The 21205-nt window shown below is 36.8% G+C and overlaps 1 protein-coding gene across 2 annotated transcripts in view; it reads right to left on the bottom strand.

The window, feature by feature from the left end:
* Positions 1 to 21205, bottom strand: part of LOC105227019 (polypyrimidine tract-binding protein 1) — a 498255-nt gene that overhangs the window by 471618 nt on the left and 5432 nt on the right. For both annotated transcript variants that reach the window (XM_049450402.1, XM_049450400.1), the window contains exon 2: positions 4579 to 4645. Coding sequence is in view for 1 of the 2 variants with exons in the window: in XM_049450400.1 (XP_049306357.1) it covers positions 4579 to 4589 (11 nt within the window). In the remaining variant the exon portion in view is untranslated. The remainder of the gene's footprint in view (positions 1 to 4578; positions 4646 to 21205) is intronic.

Raw genomic sequence — 21205 nt, 5'->3', positions numbered from 1 at the left:
GATTTTCATACTAAGTTGGTTCCAAATTGCATAATAATAGCTTCATTGAAAACCAAAGAAACTGTTATTGCCGAGGCCGAAGGTTTTTGATAAAATAATATAGTTCCGAAATAAGAACAAGTTAAGCAGAAGTTTGACTATCAATCTTAATATAGTCCATATCTACATTACCAGTATGCTCGACTATCACAAAGCTTTCATAATCTAAAAAATTTTGAAGATCTACTTATTTGTGCAGCTGTTTGCTGCGAATTGGATGCAGCAGTAACGCTTATGGCATATTGTAAGAAGAAGAGAATGGGTAATGCGGCTTTTTCTAATTGCCGTAATCTCCGCTTGGAAGGCACTGCGACTTTGGTATTTAGTGTTGCAGAGAATACACTACCTCCCTTTTTGTTTAATAGAAACAAAGCATTCATATAGATGCCCATTGTTTCCTTCCTGTTCACTTCGTCCTTTTCCCACTCTTTTCTGGAAGGGAAAGTAATATTGGGGAACGCATTTAAATTCAGCCCTTTAGGACTATGAAAATACGTGCTACTGGTAATAAATGGATACTTTTTAAGAATCCTAGAATATCTCTTATTACTGACCAGTAACAGGGAAAATTCCTTCAGTCTAAAAGCTGACTTCACTACCATTTACAGTAAGTGTAGAATTAATGCCTGGCTTGCCGCTATTCTAGGAGCTTCACTGATACAGATACCGGCTGCCCTTTGCTTACTTTCCATTCGTTTTACTCCGTACTTCGTACTCTGTTTTTTCTCCGTTATTGGCCACCATAGAACCAATAAGCTACCCGAGGCGTTAATCTCTATTTGGGCCCACCATTATTTTACACGTGTACAGTACTGTAGCTGCTTTCTTTATGAAACTTGCCTTATCTCCGATTACTTGCATGATCCCATATAGTATTGGCGTGCTAATTTCTGCATATTGTGTTTCCTGGTGAACATTACTAGCTGCGTTCTCATCGAATAATATCTGGGTATTCAGCAATTTACCTCTAACCGAAACTGCCACATGGTCAGCATAAGATTCCCAGAATCACTAACATTTTCTTCATGGTTACGATCAAGAGAAATGGAGATAACATGTCTCCTTGAGACTTCTGAAAATCTTTAATATCCAGTGATTTTTTTTAATCTCTGCTACCACTGTGCAGATTTATTTATAATTAAGAATATCTAATTTCAAATTGGCCACATTAGTTTTATAACAGATGTTTTTATACGTGTGGTTTTCAATGAGGGAATACTTTTTTGAAGTTGGTATTTTTAGAAATTATTGTACGCAGTCTCAACTACATACAAGAAAAAAATGTACCTGCCTTCCTAAAAATATATTTAAAATTCGTGATACTTTTGATCAAAATCATGCCTTTGTACGGAAAACCTTTTTATCTGAAAAGTTATTTCTACGAATTTTGATCCATTATACAAGCCAACCCTAAAATATTCGGTTTTTTGGATCAACCACTATATATCCACCATGAAAACTGGTCTTACAGCCGAAGTTAACGTTCTTCCTGTTTTTTTTCTTTTGTCACTACGTATTTTTTTGAAATTCCAATAAGCTTGTTATTTCCTACTATTAACTAAAAATGTCTCACTACCCTAACTCTTCAAAGCAGTCCAAATTATGGTAATAATTTTGAGCCACTTATTTGAGTTTCCAAACAAATTAATTTATTGTCCATAATTTGCAAATTTTATCTGCTCATTAATTTAGAATAGTAACTACCATCTTTGGCAGGCACATTACAATTATATTCATAATTGGCTAACAATATGCTTTCAATTAGCGGCGTGTACTTTAAGCCAAACCACCTCAAAAAGAAATCCATTACAACGCCGATGGCAAGCATACAAGTAATTGTGCTTTTAATGTGAAGAGAAGAATTGTAAAATAAGGGAAATGGTTACTCTAGGCTGACGTTGGATGTAGACGAAAATCCCGAAATAAATTTAAGCAAGTCACTGTTGTCCATAATTTTCTTTATTCTACAGTTACGGCAATACTAAGGCCATTCTAGCATCGCTTCTGTAAAAAATTTAAATTTTGGCAGTCTCTTATAATTTATATAGGTGGAGAAGGAACGATGAGACGGTTTTTGAATAATATCTTGGAGATGTAGAGGATTTCTCATTTCTATTAATGAAATAAAGTGAACCATGTACCACCACTTATGGAATTAAAGCCATGTTGTGGATTGTTGAAATCCAGAACTTTTCATTCTTCTTCTTCAAGGTCGCTCAACTTTGTTCTTTTTGGGTTATACATTTTCTTACATAAAATTTTTTATTTCTTATATTCTATAGCATTTACAAGTTAATGTCGTTAATCCCATCACTAATAGCAACTACATTGCACATCTCTATAAAAACATTCAACAGTTTGTCCATACAAACAAGGCGAATCTGCAGCGCTCACTGTGACGTTACGTATACGCCATGTCGACAGCGTTGTTTTGGTACAAATGTGCGAAAATTACCGACAACCAGCAAAATCCTTTGCTCGGCGTTGCGCCTCAGCACACAAATTGCAATTTAACACAATAACAATTTTCGGGCCAACAGACACACAACGGACGAACAGACAGACAAACGGACGGACGGACAGTGAATATTTGGACCTCTGAATTTGTGCGATGGTGTGGTCACCCAGCCACCAATACCATACACCAGTACAATAGATTGTGTTGGTAAGCCGCCTGCTAGCCCGTTTGGCACTCTCATTGTTGTTGCAGTTGTTTTTGCAGCAAAGTTTGGTAACAACTTTTCGAGTTAAGATTTATTACCATCGCTCCTTTTGCCATCTGTTAGCTGCTGGCTGCACGAAATTCGTAAATTGCGCACTTGTGTTTGTGCGCTTGTGTGTGTTATATGCGGACTGGCAACTGTTGCGCTTTTATGGCTGCGACGAGCGAGTGCAACATTGAGGATGGCGCACAATGAAATGAACTCGCCATGCAACTCTTTGTGTCCGTGTGTTTGTGCGCACGAACAAGTGTCTATTAAGCACTTGTTAGCGTTGCTGGTGTTGTTGCAGTGCTTTGTTTCGGGATTTTAGCCAGCATTTTGTTACAATTTGAATAGACTGCATTGTTGGGTACTTAGGCATTGAATTTATTTAACTAACAGCGGAAGACGGAAGACAAGTGCCGCAAGCGTAGCTTTTAAAATGGTTAGTTTTTCCTGTGGTAAATGTGTGTGTGTGCGAATATATCCTTATATGTTTGTACACATGCAACGAATGTAAGTAATGTAAGGAAAGGGAAGAGATATGTATATTTATTGTGTTTTAATTGTGTTAACTAAATATTCTACCGAAATGAAACAAATAACTCGAAATGCATGCTTTCCACTATTTTTTGTATGTGTTTGTAAAATATTATTTTAACAAGCACATTTTTTGTTTTACTTACATAGTCATGCGATTTGATATGTGGCAAGATATTTAGGTGTATTTTGGTGTTTTTAAGAATTTCAAACTGGAGTTATAATAGATGGTGCTTATGGGTGTAGAAAGCAAAAAAAAACGAGTTTAAAATAGTGCAAAAAGACTTTAAAGACGAACCGCGCTCTAGACGACCATAAACCTCTATAAGCGAGGGTTACGTCAAGGTGTAGCTATATCATCTTCGTGCGATTTCTAGCTATTCAGCAAATTCATAAGGCCAATGTGTGGACGTCGTTTTAATAGAAACTGAATTGAAGTAGGTCCTGAAGCTAGAATGGAAAAATACTGCTACCGATAGTTTCAAGAATTGGAAAAGCATTGACAAAAAAGCGTTTTATCGGACGGAGCTTACTTCGAAGGGTACAAAATAGATATTGTTGAATAAATAAACATTTTCTTAAGAAATACAAAATTCACGATATCTGTTTAAACACACTTCCTATCCTAAAATATTCCGATCTAAACACGAAAAATTTCATAAAGCTACATCGTCCAATAATAATGTATAAAAAATGTGTCTAAATTCAACCAAGCAAAATTCCTTTCGGAAAGCCCATGAAGCCCCCAGTCGACTCAACATGCCGATATGAGACTTTGGTGCAAATTGTGCTCGAAGTGATGAGGAAATGACAATTTTTTTTGACAAATCACCTAGAAAATGTATTTTAACAACTTTAAGGTGTCAATTTTACACAGCTCATGAGAAGAATGAGTCACTCGAGTTTTTTAATCTTATGATATTTGTAAAATCATAAAAGAACTTAATCCCAGAAAGTCCCAGGACAGGATAATATTACACCAAAAATGTTGCCAAATATTGCTCTTTGCTCTTCAATGAAATTCTTAGCTTTGGAAACTATCCAATTTCATGAGAAAAGTCGCAGATTATACTGATAGATAATCTTGGGGAAATACTTCATACAGACGTTTTCATATAAACCAATCAGTCTTCTAACCTGTCTTTCTAAAATATATAAAAAAAGTGTTACTATCAAAAGTGTCTCCTTTCCTCCAAAAAATAATATAAAATATATATCTAAACTCCGAGATCTCTCAAACCCATTGGCTAATGGGAATGTCTGCATACTAAAGATCATCTAAAATATGGGTACTTACATTTTTTCCATCCGCTGTTATGTATTATTTTTGTATACCACTTTAATGTTCAGAAGATTGTCAATTTCTGGAAAAGAGAATTAAGAAATCATGTACATACGTATTAAAGATGAAATAGCATTAACAGTTTTATTAAAAATGACTGAGTAAAACTACTTCCGTTCAGTTCAAATTTATGCGATTTCAATATGCCAGAATGAGAAATGCTGTAATTTGCTGACATATGGACTACGATTACATAGCTGGAATCTCTGCTATTATCTCAGATAAACCTATCATACCAGATATGTATTCATAGACCGTAATTTGCTGAAACTAAATATCTGTATATCCAGAACTCGGATTAGGAATTATATCAAAAGCAAAGCAAAAGCATGAGCAAACTAAGTGCAGAAACACAAACCTTTTTTTTTTAAATAACATTGGTTTGATCATTCGCTGCTTAATGCCAAAGAGATGAGCAAATTCGTACTCGTATTGGATGCGATAACAATTGAAAAAAATGTTTTACTTTGTTTACAAAGAGTTCAAAAACTGCAGTAAATATCGTGGAATAATAATGTGTTTCTTTATGTAGACACTTATGTAAGCCCTAAATGGCTGACCACACACGAGTTTGGCTTTTGTTACACAAATTCCATTAGTTCATTTAAATGCCTTTCAAAGAAAAATTGTTCGCAAATTGGAAAATCAATTGATTTAAATTTTTTTGGACACAACATGGCATTGAAAACAAAGGCAAATAAGTCAACTAAATGGCAAACAGCGTGACTGTTAATTCAAATATGCTCTTTGTCACATTCGAATGGCGACCGCAGCGAATATTTTTTACAATTTTTCGTGTTGACTAGAAAAATACAGAAATTATTGTTTGATTATTTGTCACACAAATCAAAATAATTAATATACAGAACTATGTAACGGGTGATTTTTTTGAGGTTAGGATTTTCATGCATTAGTATTTGACAGATCACGTGGGATTTCAGACATGGTGTCAAAGAGAAAGATGCTCAGTATGCTTTGACATTTCATCATGAATAGACTTACTAACGAGCAACGCTTGCAAATCATTGAATTTTATTACCAAAATCAGTGTTCGGTTCGAAATGTGTTTATCGACAAATTTTGTTCAGCGATGAGGCTCATTTCTGGTTGAATGGCTACGTAAATAAGCAAAATTGCCGCATTTGGGGTGAAGAGCAACCAGAAGCCGTTCAAGAACTGCCCATGCATCCCGAAAAATGCACTGTTTGGTGTGGTTTGTACGCTGGTGGAATCATTGGACCGTATTTTTTCAAAGATGCTGTTGGACGCAACGTTACGGTGAATGGCGATCGCTATCGTTCGATGCTAACAAACTTTTTGTTGCCAAAAATGGAAGAACTGAACTTGGTTGACATGTGGTTTCAACAAGATGGTGCTACATGCCACACAGCTCGCGATTCTATGGCCATTTTGAGGGAAAACTTCGGACAACAATTCATCTCAAGAAATGGACCCGTAAGTTGGCCACCAAGATCATGCGATTTAACGCCTTTAGACTATTTTTTGTGGGGCTACGTCAAGTCTAAAGTCTACAGAAATAAGCCAGCAACTATTCCAGCTTTGGAAGACAACATTTCCGAAGAAATTCGGGCTATTCCAGCCGAAATGCTCGAAAAAGTTGCCCAAAATTGGACTTTCCGAATGGACCACCTAAGACGCAGCCGCGGTCAACATTTAAATGAAATTATCTTCAAAAAGTAAATGTCATGAACCAATCTAACGTTTCAAATAAAGAACCGATGAGATTTTGCAAATTTTATGCGTTTTTTTTTAAAAAAAAGTTATCAAGCTCTTAAAAAATCACCCTTTATATGTGCAGAGTATACATTGTATTGTTATTATTTAATGGAAACAATTTTTTTAGTTAGCTGCCTGTTGATCATAACATATTTCACTGTTAGTGTGATACTTCAGATATTTTTCTCTTCTATTTAATTTTAATATTAATTATTTATATTTAAATTATAACAATTTGATTTTTGGTGAAGTGAACAATAAATTTTCTTTGCTCCTCTCTAAAGATTTTATATTATATTGCTTCCAAATCTTGTCTGGCCACTTTGGGGCTCTTACTGTCACAAATTAGATTATGAAAGGGTGCAATGAATTACAAACTCTTTAAAAACCTATTGAATATTTAAAATCTAAAATTTTAAAGATGACTGGAAAAGACAACAAAAATGGTATCGGTAAATTTTTACACCATCTTGTTTAAAATAAGCTGGCTTTTGAGAATAAGACAGATTTTCAGATTTTTTGTTTAACCAAGCCTTCAGCAAAAGTCTCATTTTCTTTAAGGGAATTAGATTTATATATGAAATATATATATATATATATCCACAAGTGAATTAAAAACACTCTATATTTTTGCTTAAATACCAAATTTGAAGTTAATCCGGCAAATAATTTGGAAGATTTGAGATGCCTCCGAGATTACTAGATTATGATCAAAGAAATACGATTTTTAATAAAAATATTTAAAACTTTGATACTCATTTGATACTCTGAAACTCAACATATTTTTGGGAAGACCGCAATTTTAGAAATTTTATTGGGTCCTTATCCGCACTCATCCCTTGTAATAACATATTTTTGTTCCTTGAATTTGAGATAATTTTAAGCAGAAAATTCTTCCTCCCCTCTAGACACCTGTTTTCGCCTTAAGTAAAAATCTCTATAGGTTATTTACAACAATGTTTCAATAAAATCCTATCCAAATATAATACGAACTTTTACCAAATTTCAACTATACATACGTATGTTGTCGATCGTAGAAGATACATATGTAAAAATCAAGTTTCATACGCTTTTCGATCGAGAAGACTGCAGGAAATGTCTTGAGCAAAACACTAGGAAAATAACGGAGCATCTCTTTTGCACTTGTCCCGCATTGTCAAGACTACACTGTAAACATCTGGGGTTCACACGGTATGATACACTGGAGGAGGTATCGATAGTGAGTCTGTTAAAATTCGCGTCAAGCGCATGCATCGTAAAGGATTGTTACTCCTATTGGACTTAGCAACTGATATTCATCTATGTTTGGCTTTTTGGTCTACCAGGTTAACCTAACCTAACCTATAATATTTTTAATAAAGTTTTGTAATACTAAGTAAAAAGCGTTTGTCTGTATATTGGCGAACTAGTCCCTCAGTTTTTGAAATATCGATCTGAAATTTCACACATATCCTTTCCGAACTTGAAGATCGGATAACCAATAGTTGAAAAAAGTGGACCTATTTGTTTATTTTTTTCGTATCGAAATAAAGAGAAGGCATTCGGTGTCAAGTCAAGACTATTCGGTCGATGACTTATCACATCAGTGTATTGAGTGCTCAGTTGTTGATGTGTAAGAGCTCGCTAGGTTGTGGTGTATAGTAATCCGTCAGATAATCGACAAGCAAATGTTGATAATTTACCGTTGTTGCTCTAGTGGTATGGTTGCGACATGCCCTGCTTTTCCAAAAAAATATCATAGACGTGTTTCGAATCACCGACATTTTATTTTTTAATATTTTTCTCGACCAATAGTCACAAGGCGCGTTTGACAAATGGATTCAAAGTAAACAAATTTTGTTACAGTCAAATGTTCATGCAATACTGAATGAATAGTTATTTCGTAGGTCATATGGAGATCCTGAAATTGCGCATTTGGACTGCTCTGCGCCCTCGTTTGAATTCACCATACCTTGATGCAGCTTGTTCACCAATTATTTACTTAAGTTCATCGTTGAATATTTTAAGTTACTGTAAACAACACAAATAGCACTTGCATTTTAAAATGATCTTGATATGTATTATAATGCATTAAAAATTTCAAACTTTATCTTAAAGTTGTGAGTTGCCAGATTACAATACTAGGACTACCGAATTCCGAAATATTATAGGCAACCTAACCTAACCTAATATGCTCTTCTTTCACTGAGCTTCTACGAATTTGAACTATCACTCGTTATCCGTTGTCAGCTTCCGGCTTTCAATTTTCTATATCTATTTGCTCTGTGAATCTTTTCATTCCCTTAGCAAAAACTGGGTTTAAAAGTCTTTTCTTCGAAGTTTGCAAGTTCAATTGTTAAAAAATTGTCCCCTTAAAGAAATCCGCTTTAAAGAGACCTCTTAGCCTCTTACGTAATCGTATGCTCTATACATATATTTTGTATAGAATTCGATTGTAAGCATGCTTCTCCAATAGTCAGTAGGAATAAGTACTTCAGTTGACCAAATTAATAGGAGTCAATACCAAATTTATTTGTTTTTTACGGCCACAAATGAAACATTTGTAGTTGTGTTTCCATTCGTAAGTCGAATATTAAAATTTGCTACACTTAATGAAATAATTATAAGCGATATATCCGCTTACTGGGGACGCAATTAACATGCGCCGATTAGCGGCGATTAAGCGGCACGCTCGCCACCAGCTCCACCGGTCCACGTAATTTTCCGCTTAAGCAGCTCTGGCGAGAGGCAATCAAGCGTGTTTGCTCCCTAACGATTTGTTGTGCAAAGCCGCTTAAGTTGAAACTATCAACGGCATTAGCAAAATGCTTCCTGCCCAGTGCCTCTGTACCAAATATGTTGCATGCAACACTCAACCACACACACGCTTCAGGTATATTTGTGTATGTTTGTTATGGCTTTAGCCGCTGCTCGGGCAGCAACAAGCAGCAATCATGGAGACATCCGCCCGCCAACGCAAATTACACGGACACGAGCGCTCTAAGCTCCATCAACCTAATCGGCGGCGGTGACTGCTCGCCACCCCACTACAACGTACGTAGTGAGTGTCTTTGAGCTCGCCGCTGTAAAGGCTGCTGTCGGCGTCGCTAATGTATTGTCATATTGTCATAGCCGCCGCATAACCGCAGCGCGACCACAGCGCCCACTGATTGACAATCATCGAAGTTATCATTGCTGTTTGGTTGTGGGCGCTCAATGCGGCAGCTGAAATTGCTAAACACAGACACACACAAACACAAAAAATATATATAAGCACTTGTGATTGTGTTGTTGTTTGATATTGCGGTCGTTGTGGTTGTTTTTGTAGTTGTTGTCGAACGCTCAAATCTATTGGCAAATGTTTGGCGCAATCTTCGCTTTGGCGCTAATTAATTAAATTCATTCAAATTAGCGTCTCAATGCGATTCATGCTACAGCCAACGCTGCCTCCATCATGCTAGGAGCACGTACAGTGGTCAAAAACAGCTGCTTGATTTGGAAAAGGATTAACCTAGTTTACAACGATGCTATAATACCCTTCACTAATACGGAAGGTTTCTTACTAGAACTGAATTCAGCTGTATTCTATAATAATCTGATATCGGTTATCACCACAAATGAACCATGCTTTCTCGGTGTTAGAACCTTCGTAGCAAACTTGATATGAGAAGGCAAAACCTCTTGTTCGATTTACTATCTTTCTGTTCGCTATATTTTCCGCTTGGATATCAACTATATCATATCCGAAACCAACAGCAAAGTCATACAGCTGAGAACCTTTAAAATGTATTTGTATTGATTTGATTCGCTCAATGGGCTCTTCAAAAGTTCCAGGAAAATCCGACGTTTTCTAGCCAAATTTTGTTCAGCGATGACGCTCATTTCTGGCTCAGTGGGACGAAGAAAAACCTGATGAGATTCAAGAGTTGCCATTTCAGCCATAAAAAAATGGTTTGGTGTGGTTTATTGGCTGGTGGAATCCTCGTTCCATATCTTTAAAAATGATGCCGATGAGAACTTAACCATCAATGGCGACCGTTCGCGCCATAATAACCGACATTTTGATGTCTGAAATTTAAACTTGAGACCACGGAAGCATTTGGTTTCAACGAGACGGTGCCCCCTCCCTTACATGGCATGAATCAATGGATTTATTGAGAAAACACTTCGGTGACTAGAAAACTAAGAAAATTTTTTAACATTTTATACCAGTTACAAACTTACATTAACACACGGTAAGTTCGCGGTATTTTCGACGTCTTACTTTTAGTGGACCGTGAGCAAAAGAAAACACTCACCACTAGAAATGACATTACAAACAAATCACTGCGAATGGTGGCAAGAATTAATTGGCAGCAGCCAAATTGGAGGCACAAGTACAAGTACAAATACTCCAAGCAAAGCAGAGAGGAATTAAGCGACTTTGTATTCAGCGATAATTTCAAGGCTAAGCATTCTGAACCTCAGCCAATTGAAGTGGTATTTCGGAAGAAGGATACTTCGAAATGGCTCTTTAAATATTTAAAATTTTATTTGTATGTGTAACTCTGCTTAATCTTATTATTTATTTCATTTTCTAATTCATATTAATTAATAATATAAATTATTAACATGAAGTTCTTATTTTAAGCCTCTGACAAATTTTGTTGCAACTTTGGATTTGTATAATTTCGGTGATGCACAGTCATAGCAACCGAATGTAATGTACAAGGCTTACAGCCGATAAGAGTCTTAAAATCAAACAGCTCAAAAGGTAATAATTAGAAAATACAGTGAAAGAAATTGTTGTAGTAGCATGATTAGTATGAGCGATTTGGCTCAATTTAATTTGTTCGGTCCTCTGAAGAGAATTGTGAACTTATTATTATTCGTATAATTAAACAAGATCAGTATAAAAGGCAAATGATTGTTGTACATATACATTCAAGTAAAATAAGCCAACTTTAAAATAATAAAAACAATGATATAAGTTCACAGTTATTTAATAAAAAAACTGAGAAGTGCTGATTCATCCTAAAATAAATTGATATTACATTTTGAGGACTAGAGATATCGGCACGATCGATCTAAGATCACCAGTTTAGTTGAAGATTTCACTGAATTTTTACTTTGAGAGTTAAATTATTATAAAATTATAACACAGAAATAATAAAATGGATTAGGGAATAGTATAATACTGTCCCCGAACTTGCAAATAAGGTTGTTTAGTCAAATGTCAAACTATATAATGGCTATAGGTGCATTTACAACCAAAATAAGTGACTGATATACCAGCTTTCTGTAATAAAAATAGCTTGTTTTAGATTCATTAACTCTTCGCTGGCGACTTGAATTATGTGAAACTATTTTTTTCCACGAAAAATTAGGAGGAAGTTTTGCTTCAAAAGATGATTACAGATATCTATTTAAGTATGATAACCTACAGACTACAGACTGAACTGTAAATATAAGGCAAAATATTTAATTATTCATTAATATTTATTTTCTCGCCCTCAAAGTAATACACTTATGCCTACGGTTTTTCCAGTGCTCGAAGCACTTTTCATAATCACTTTTTGGGATGGTCTTCAGCTCCTTTAGCGAATTTTATTTTATCGCTTGGATCGACTTAAAACTGGTTCCACGGGCCAGCAATTTTGGTTTGGGGAATAAGAAAAAATCACACGAAGTCAAACCTGCTGAATACAGTGGTCACAATCATGGCCCGACGCGATAGTCCATTTCATCGTCTAAAATCCACAATTCCGGCCGTTTTCGACGGATGTTCTCACGCAAACGCCTCAATACGGCCAAATATGTCAAATATGGAAAAAAATCATAATGAACCAAACCGCGAATATCGTAAAAAAAACTATTAGGTAGGTAGGAGTGCAGCGCTACTGTATTTAGGACTCCTTCTACCTCTCGTTCAAACTATTTTGTAGTTTCGTTGATAATGCCCGATATGCTTTTTGTAGACATCCATTCATGGTTTGGTGCTTGATGGATTGCAAGTGTTTTGTGTCTGTCATTAACAGAGAAAGTGGAAAACTGTTTCCTTATTCCCTATTAGTTCGCGGCCCGGGCTTCGTTTAGAAATGCTCCTGCCTTTGCCAACTCGTCTGCTTTTTCATTGACGAAAATGTTCCTGTGATCAAGTCTAGGATGAGCTTGTTTTTTAGTGAGCTCAGTGCTTTCTTGCAGTTAAGGATTATGCTGGAATTAGCCGTGGGTGACGACAAGGCCATAGGAGGCGCCTGGCTATCCGTGTATATTGTTGCTTTATGTATTTTCTCGTAGTTATTCAATAGACCTTCGCAGCCCTTTTCTATGCCCAGTACTTCCACTTATAACATGCTGGCCGAATTCGGTAAAAGAGTATATTCCGATGATCTGGACATTTATCTCTCTATTCATCTACCGAAAGCAATGAGAATCAATCACCTTGAATGGCTTTGGCGTGGTTTTTTTTGGATTCGGCTCGTATTTTTCCATACATTCCCATGATTGTTGGCTTGTTTGCATGTCAAACAATTTTTTGTGCGAGATGTTTTTTCCATTGCAAAAATCGCAACGCACTGCCGAGGTGTGCCGACTTAAGCAGCTGTTGTAAACAAACTGGTTGACACAAGAAGCTCATATTTGGCTGACGAGATTCAAAATGGCCTTACAGAGGAAGAGACGGAGTTTGTAGTTCAATTTCGACGATATCCAAAAACTCTGAGGAAGACATTTCCTATTACTTGGCCACTTTTTGAAATTTTATACTAGAAATAGTCTGGATTAAATCGTTTTTTAGCACTAATTGAAGAAGAAAAGTCAAAGTGACCAGAGAGTTTGGTTGAAGTGGGCCATGTTTACTTTTCAAACCTACTAAACCATAGATGCCATTTTTTCTCTATAATCCGGTCAAAGTATATAGACAATTTCATCTATCTTGGAACCAATATTAACGCCAACAACAATGTCAGCCTCGAAATCCAACGCAGAATAGCTCACGTAGACACTTAGTTGAGCACATGTAAATACATGCATTATATTTTTTCTTTTCAACTTTAAGTTATAAATCACCTAATCTTCACCCGACACATTTCTATTATTATATAAGTATATTACTAAATTTCATATTTATTATTCCCACAACAAACATTTCTCTCACTGCTTGCAAGTAAAATCTTTCGCTAGAAATCCAACTATGTGTCCGCTACTGTACAATACCGAAAAGCAGGCGTTTATTGATGACATTATGTTTTGTGTGGAAATGAATTTTAATTATTTATGTGTGTGTGTGAGCTGGACAAAATTGTCATTGTAGCAACAACTCTGGCCGCTTTTGCTCTTTCACTGACGTTGCCACCAACAACACGTTTACAAGCTGTAACACTTGCTGTTGCTGATGCTGTTTTCTTTGTCTTTTGTTGTTGTTGTTGTTGTTTTTGTTGTTGTATGCATAGTAGCATTAAATGTGTAATTGGTTGCTGTTTTCATGAATTTATTGCAACGGTTTACATAACGCTGTGACAAGGCAAATTGCAATAAAATACAATTAGCTTAATTGTTGTTGTTGCTGTTAGTGTTGTTTTTTTCTCATATTATTTATTTAACAATTTGTTGTCATGTTGCAATTAACTGCCGCCGCTGTTGCTGTTGCTGCAGCCACTGAGCCGGGCTCAAATGACGAAGTTACAATAAATGTTGTAAAATTCAATTATTGTTCAATGACAATAACAATAACAAAAGCCAAACAAAAACCCGCAACATTGCACAAGTGCATATTCAACGCGTGTAATCCCTGGACGCTGCAGCGTAGCAACGCTTTAATGCCACATGCGACTATACTCATATGCGTATACAAAAGCATGTGTGTGTGTGTGTGTGTGTGGGCAGAAACTCATGTGAATTTGTCGTGTCGTGTATGTGTTGCGTGTGTGCGCGAGTACAGTGAGCGTCCCAGAGATGTGCTCGCTACTTTTGCATTGTTAGGTTAGGTTAATCTGGAAGGCCAATAAGCTACGCATATCGCAATGCGGGTCAAGTGCACAGAAGATGCTCCATTGCTTCCCTGGTGCCTTTTGCATTGTACGCGTACTAATTTTTGAATTGGAAAATGGGAGCAAGTTAACCCTGGTACAATTGATCGAAGGGCTTTTACCTTTTTGAAAATTGAGTAATATGGGTTCTCTCTATAGGTCGACTGGTGCGCTAGAATCTGCTATCTTTTTCGATTGTCCAGTGAGAATTTCATGACATTTCATTGATTATAAGTGAAGTTATTGCGCTTTAAGTGTCAGTATGTTTGTGTTATCTGTGCGAAAATGAGCTTCGAACAAAGAGGCAACATTAAATTTCGTTTTAAAATTGGTAAAACTTTTACCGAAACGTTTCAATTGATGAAATAAGTTTATGGCGATGATTGCCTATCCCGTAGCAGAGTGCACGAGTGGTTTCAACGTTTTCAAAGAGGTCGTGAACACATAAATGACGATCAACTGGTGGGTCAATCAAAATCCGTAATTACCGCAATTCCATCCAATTCCATGTACTTGAATTCATCAAAAATCTTCGAAATCTTCATTGAAATTCTCCATCTCCAAAACAATGATTTATCGCATTTTGACCTTTGGTGTGCCGTATTCGACGTGTTCGGCCAGAATATCGCGAAGATGAAAGTTGGCGTTTGTGCACGATTATTTGACCAAAAATCACATTTAAGCGTTTACCACTCTCCGTATTCACCTGATATTGCACCCTGCGACTTCTTCCTTTTCGGAAAAATGCATTTGCCCATGAAAGGAAAGCGTTATGCAGACGTAGAGGCCATTCAAAAGGCTTGCACCGACATACATACTGGCGGTCAATATGGCCAACGAGCTAAAACATTCGTTCGACATGCTTTTGGACGGTGCAAAAAGCTGCATTGAAGCAGAAGGAGACCATTTTGAATAAAATAAATTGATTTTGCCGAAAAAAAAAAAATTGTTCTGTTTTTACTTTGGAAAGCGCCTTTGCTTGTATGTAGATATACATAATAATAAGTAGTAAGCCTACTAACTTAATCGGACAAACCATAAAATTAGTTTCACATAGCAAAAGAACTTTAGAAGTTTTTTGTCGGTGTTGGGTGATACTGCTAGGTTTACAGGTATGAAGTAAGGGTCAAGACGCAAATGTATTGAAAGATAACATTTGTTGTGAACGAGCCTTAATTTTTTTTTGTTTGGTTGGCATGACATCGGTCAAACATATTCAATAACTTTACATTTTAAAGGATGATCCATTTCGATTTTCTCTACTTTTTAAAAGGAAAAGCACACAAATTTCAAATTTAATGGGGAATGTTTATTCTTTGGCATTGACGTTTGAAGATTATCTCTTCCGTGGCTGGGTCTCAGACGGTCCAATTTTGGATGACTCGTTGGAGCATCTTGACATGAAACTGGTGAATGATATGCGCGATTTTTTGATCCGATGCCTGAATTAAAGCGCATAGACTTTAGACTTTACATATCCCCATAGGAAATTTCGTAATAAAGTTCAACGATTTGTAAACGTTGTTCATCTTTCCATGAGGAAATGCCAAATATAAAAAAATACTGAACAAAAATAAAATGACAGCTTCACACGACTCTCGCGTGATCTGTCAAAAAAGGCTATTGAAAAAAGGACATTTACTGGGATCACCAATTGTTTCTTTATTGTGCTGGAAAAGTCAAATTTTGTAGGTCATTGTGAAAGATTCAAAAGTGCGGAAAATGGGTGCCCCATGAATTGAATGAAAATGAAAAGAAAATTTTGTCTCAAGGCACGAAGGAAAATCACACCTGTATGCAATTGTCACTGAACAACCATCAACAGCGAAAGTAAAAACAGATCGATTTGGTAAGAAGGAAATTAGAACCTGGTGAAACTGTTAATACTAATCGACGCAGAGAACAAATGATCAATTTAAACCATGCACTGATCGAAAAACGACCAGAATGGACCAGAAGACACGGCAAAGTAATTTTTATACACGATAATGCGTCTACACACAAAGCAGAATCGGTTTAGGATGCAGTCAGAGTATTTGACTGAGAGCTGCTACCCCATCCGCCGTATTCACCAGACTGAGCTCCTTCCGATTATCATTTGTTTTCACCGGTGGGACATGCTTTGAATACACAGAAGTCGAAAATTGGGTGTTTTATTGGTTTGCTTCAAAAGAAGAAATATTTCTATTACCATGGTATTTACAAATGATCAGAAAGGCGGTCATAATGTGTAAAAAGCAATGGTCAATGCTTAGAACACATTTTTTTACTTTCCCATTCAAAATTAGTATTTCATTTTCACAAAAAATAACGCATATTTCATACCGGTACACCTGGTAGAGAGAGCATACACTCAGACGTGGTAGTATAGTAAAATAAATATTCTCTGTACTCTTTTAGATATACATTTGAGCAAAAATTTAGTAGAAGATTCCTCTTTTTCAACAGAAAAGTGTTTATATTCCATCAGCATAACAGACTAAGGTTCTAAAAAAATTTCGCGTGGATATACTTGTATGTCTTCGACAGTACGTCTAACGGGAGCCCGCTCTCTTTCAAACCAAGTTATTGTGTTATGTTATTTTATAACATTCTTGTTGGGTATATACATACCTTTGACGCGTATGGTATGTACATTAGGGTGATTCAAAAAAAAAATTTTTTGTTTTTTTTTATTGGTACTCGGAAAAATGGGTTCCTAGACACCTCTAAGAAATCCTCTCCAAATATGAGTTTTTAATTGTAACGGGAAGGTCCTCCGCCTAACGGTTTTCTATTTTTTCTTATTATCAGATAGAAAAATTTATATCTCGCTTCCAACTACTTAAAAAAATATCTTGTTAATTAGGTTTTGTAGGAAATTGAATGCTCTAAAATATGGTCTCTTATGATTTTTTCGTAAACCCAACCGTTTAAAAGATATTAACGGTTGAAATTTGACTATTTTTGGAAAAATTCTTTATTTCTTATTAATTTTATAACTCAATGAAAAAAAATTATTATGAATGATGAAACATATAGTTTTGTAGGAAATTTACTGCTCTATAAAAATGGTCTACTATGATTTTTCGATTAAGTTAAGCGTTTACGAGATATTCATCGTCAAACATCAATGCATATTAAGGTGGATCAAAAAAAAAATTATTTTTTTTCGTTTGGTTCTGTGAAAAACAGGTTCCTAGACACCTCTAAGAAATCCTCTCCAAAAACCTATTCATAATAATTTTTTTTCATTGAGTTATAAAATTAATAAGAAATAAAAAATATTACCAAAAATAATCAAAGTTCAACTGTTAATATCTTTTAAACGGTTGGGTTTACGAAAAAATCTTAAGAGACCATATTTTAGAGCATTCAATTTCCTACAAAACCTAATTAACAAGATATTTTTTTAAGTAGTTGGAAGCGAGATATAAATTTTTCTATCTGATAATAAGAAAAAATAGAAAACCGTTAGGCGGAGGACCTTCCCGTTACAATTAAAAACTCATATTTGGAGAGGATTTCTTAGAGGTGTCTAGGAACCCATTTTTCCGAGTACCAATAAAAAAAAACAAAAAATTTTTTTTTTGAATCACCCTAATGTACATAGATGCCTTTGCACACACATGTGCACTCTCTTAAATTTAATTGCTCGCCATTTTTTGAAGCCGTGTTTATTTTGAGGCTTTTTATTAATGCATTTTGCGACGATTACAAACCAAAAATAAGAAATGCAAAAAACTCAAATAATGAAAATAATGAATCTACAATTAACAGAGAACAGAGTGGTGGGAGCAACAAAGCATTGGCTTGCCACAGAAAAACAACAATAAAAATGGCCGCCAACAGTAGCATTCATTAACCAACTTGTTGGTTTTAGCTGCCTTCCATGAAATTACCAACACCACTGTGATTAATTGAGCAAACCAAATGATTACGTGTATGTGTATATATGAATAAATATAAATATATATATATGAATATGTATGCCGGAGCAAATTTTATTGCGCCGATTCCACTTTTTAATCGCCATGACCAATTTTTGGCGCTGCCGGCATGACCAACGTAAAGCCGATCTAACACAGTCATCTGCAACAACAACAAAAAGGCCAGGGGTACAATGGGTTGGCTGACTCGCTGACTCTTTGCCTGCGGTCGATGTATATGCGGTTGTGTGTATGTATGAATGTATGTATTTGCATGCTTTCATAATTAGATGGTCTCGGCGCTGTTGCTGATTCGGCAGTTGCCGCTGCTGCAGTCCAGCTGTTGTTAGAAAATTATTAATTATTGAATTACGACTACAATGTGCGCCTGTTCATTCATTAGCGAAATTGATTTATACGAAAAGCACTGGAGTTGGTGCGCGTCGCCTCAGTGTACCACCGACTCATTGTTGACACACACATACACCCACACACACCACATTGCATCACCGCACATATGCACATACCCACTCATACAAAACATTTGGGTTTCTTTTCCTTTGTTTTTGCTGCGCTGCTGACCGCCTTGTCCCACCCCTTGCGTGGCATCCGCGCTTTGTAAGCCATCCCACAGCCGCTAATCTATATTCCATTGCTTCGCTGGCAATATTTTGTAGCATAAAATTAGCTTTGTTTTGGTGTGTATATTTTCGGGAGCAACACGGCAGTTGTTTTGTTTGCCATCCATCGGGTCGCTGCTGGTCGTTCGGGCTATTTTTAATTGAATTGTTCGTTTAGTTGTGTGCAATTGTGCGTGTCGGCAGTGAAAGTGCCTCATTATCACACATTTGGGGATTAATTAATGCGGCGCTACAGCTTTCTATATTAATACCGTTATGCGTCCAGGGTACCCTGATAATGTGTATTATAATAACATTGTGGCACTATGGGTGAAATTAGTATTTTTGGCGGTCAAAATTTCCATTTTATCCATTGTTTCGATGAGAGTTTTGACTAAATGCTCTGGATGCTATATTTAAAAAATTTTAACTCATTTGAAAAACCCGATTTTTAAAACTTTATCAAGGATGACCCGAAAGTGGTTCTCTGGTTCTACGGCACCATAGTTAATTAGCCATTTGTGTTCTATAGTGGAGGGCTCCAAAGAAAACCACACTTGTTAAGAAACTCGAGAGCGTTCGAGGTGTGGCACTCATCACCATCTATCGTGCACATAGTGCCCGTAGACCTCGTGCGAAAGTTGCTATCACACTCAGAGAATCTGGGTTCTTAAAAAACACGTATCTGAACACTCGGATATTCTAACAAAATTGACTTCATACCCTATCACTTAGATCATGGAGTCGCCAAACCGGACCGGCGGCTCCTTCTCTGCACATAAACCGATGAGAGAGTTGGGGGTAGGAAGAAGTCGTTGGAGGAGAGAGGCAGTAACTATTTACGCATGAGCCAAAGCTTGGGGGGGAAGGTTGGTGGAGAGGTCTACTGTCAAGAACTCTCTATCAACTCCAGCTTCAGACTACCTGACTATTGCAGTGTCTACCAAGCCGCGGTTGCAACCATTAAGGTAGCAGTAGATTCTTTGCTCCGGACTTCAGCACAGCGGCTATACTAAACTCATGAACAGTGCGGTTAGGATTGGTCGAGAGGTGGCTAACCACACTACCAATAGCATCGAGTGTTTTGTGATAAGACTACTACTACTATATAGCTGGGCTTCGCGGAAGCTTGGTCAGCGCTGTACCACCATCGGTACAAGCGCTGTCACAAAAGCATTTTGGCTCAAGATCGATCGCAAGAGATCTAGTAATCTCTTTGCCCTCAGTAAGTCTAGCCTCTCCGTAGTGGTGAGGCTTTTAGCAGGCCTTATTGGCGTCCATGCTGTAAAGTTAGCAATCTTACCAAACGCCATTTGCAGAAGCTATATGGAAGAAGCTGAGGTGGAAATAACTTAACACTTCCTTCTTGGCTGTTCTGCGTAAAGGAGGTCAACACTTAAACACTTGGGTGCGCTCGCCTTCAGACATCCCACCGAACTGTCGTGAGTAGCAGTTAAACACTTAGCTGAATTGACATGCACTTCTCTATTCATTCTTTCTTTAACTGACTTAACGGGTGATTTTTTTGAGGTTAGGATTTTCATGCATTAGTATTTGACAGATCACGTGGGATTTCAGACATGGTGTCAAAGAGAAAGATGCTCAGTATGCTTTGACATTTCATCATGAATAGACTTACTAACGAGCAACGCTTGCAAATCATTGAATTTTATTACCAAAATCAGTGTTCGGTTCGAAATGTGTTTCGCGCTTTACGTCCGATTTATGGTTATTTCAGCGATGAGGCTCATTTCTGGTTGAATGGCTACGTAAATAAGCAAAATTGCCGCATTTGGGGTGAAGAGCAACCAGAAGCCGTTCAAGAACTGCCCATGCATCCCGAAAAATGCACTGTTTGGTGTGGTTTGTACGCTGGTGGAATCATTGGACCGTATTTTTTCAAAGATGCTGTTGGACGCAACGTTACGGTGAATGGCGATCGCTATCGTTCGATGCTAACAAACTTTTTGTTGCCAAAAATGGAAGAACTGAACTTGGTTGACATGTGGTTTCAACAAGATGGCGCTACATGCCACACAGCTCGCGATTCTATGGCCATTTTGAGGGAAAACTTCGGACAACAATTCATCTCAAGAAATGGACCCGTAAGTTGGCCACCAAGATCATGCGATTTAACGCCTTTAGACTATTTTTTGTGGGGCTACGTCAAGTCTAAAGTCTACAGAAATAAGCCAGCAACTATTCCAGCTTTGGAAGACAACATTTCCGAAGAAATTCGGGCTATTCCGGCCGAAATGCTCGAAAAAGTTGCCCAAAATTGGACTTTCCGAATGGACCACCTAAGACGCAGCCGCGGTCAACATTTAAA

This window comes from Bactrocera dorsalis, chromosome 2 (assembly GCF_023373825.1).
Source record: "Bactrocera dorsalis isolate Fly_Bdor chromosome 2, ASM2337382v1, whole genome shotgun sequence".
Lineage (NCBI taxonomy): Eukaryota > Metazoa > Arthropoda > Insecta > Diptera > Tephritidae > Bactrocera > Bactrocera dorsalis.
The sequence above is the reverse complement of the archived record's forward strand: the minus strand, read 5'-3'. Positions and strand labels throughout refer to the sequence as shown.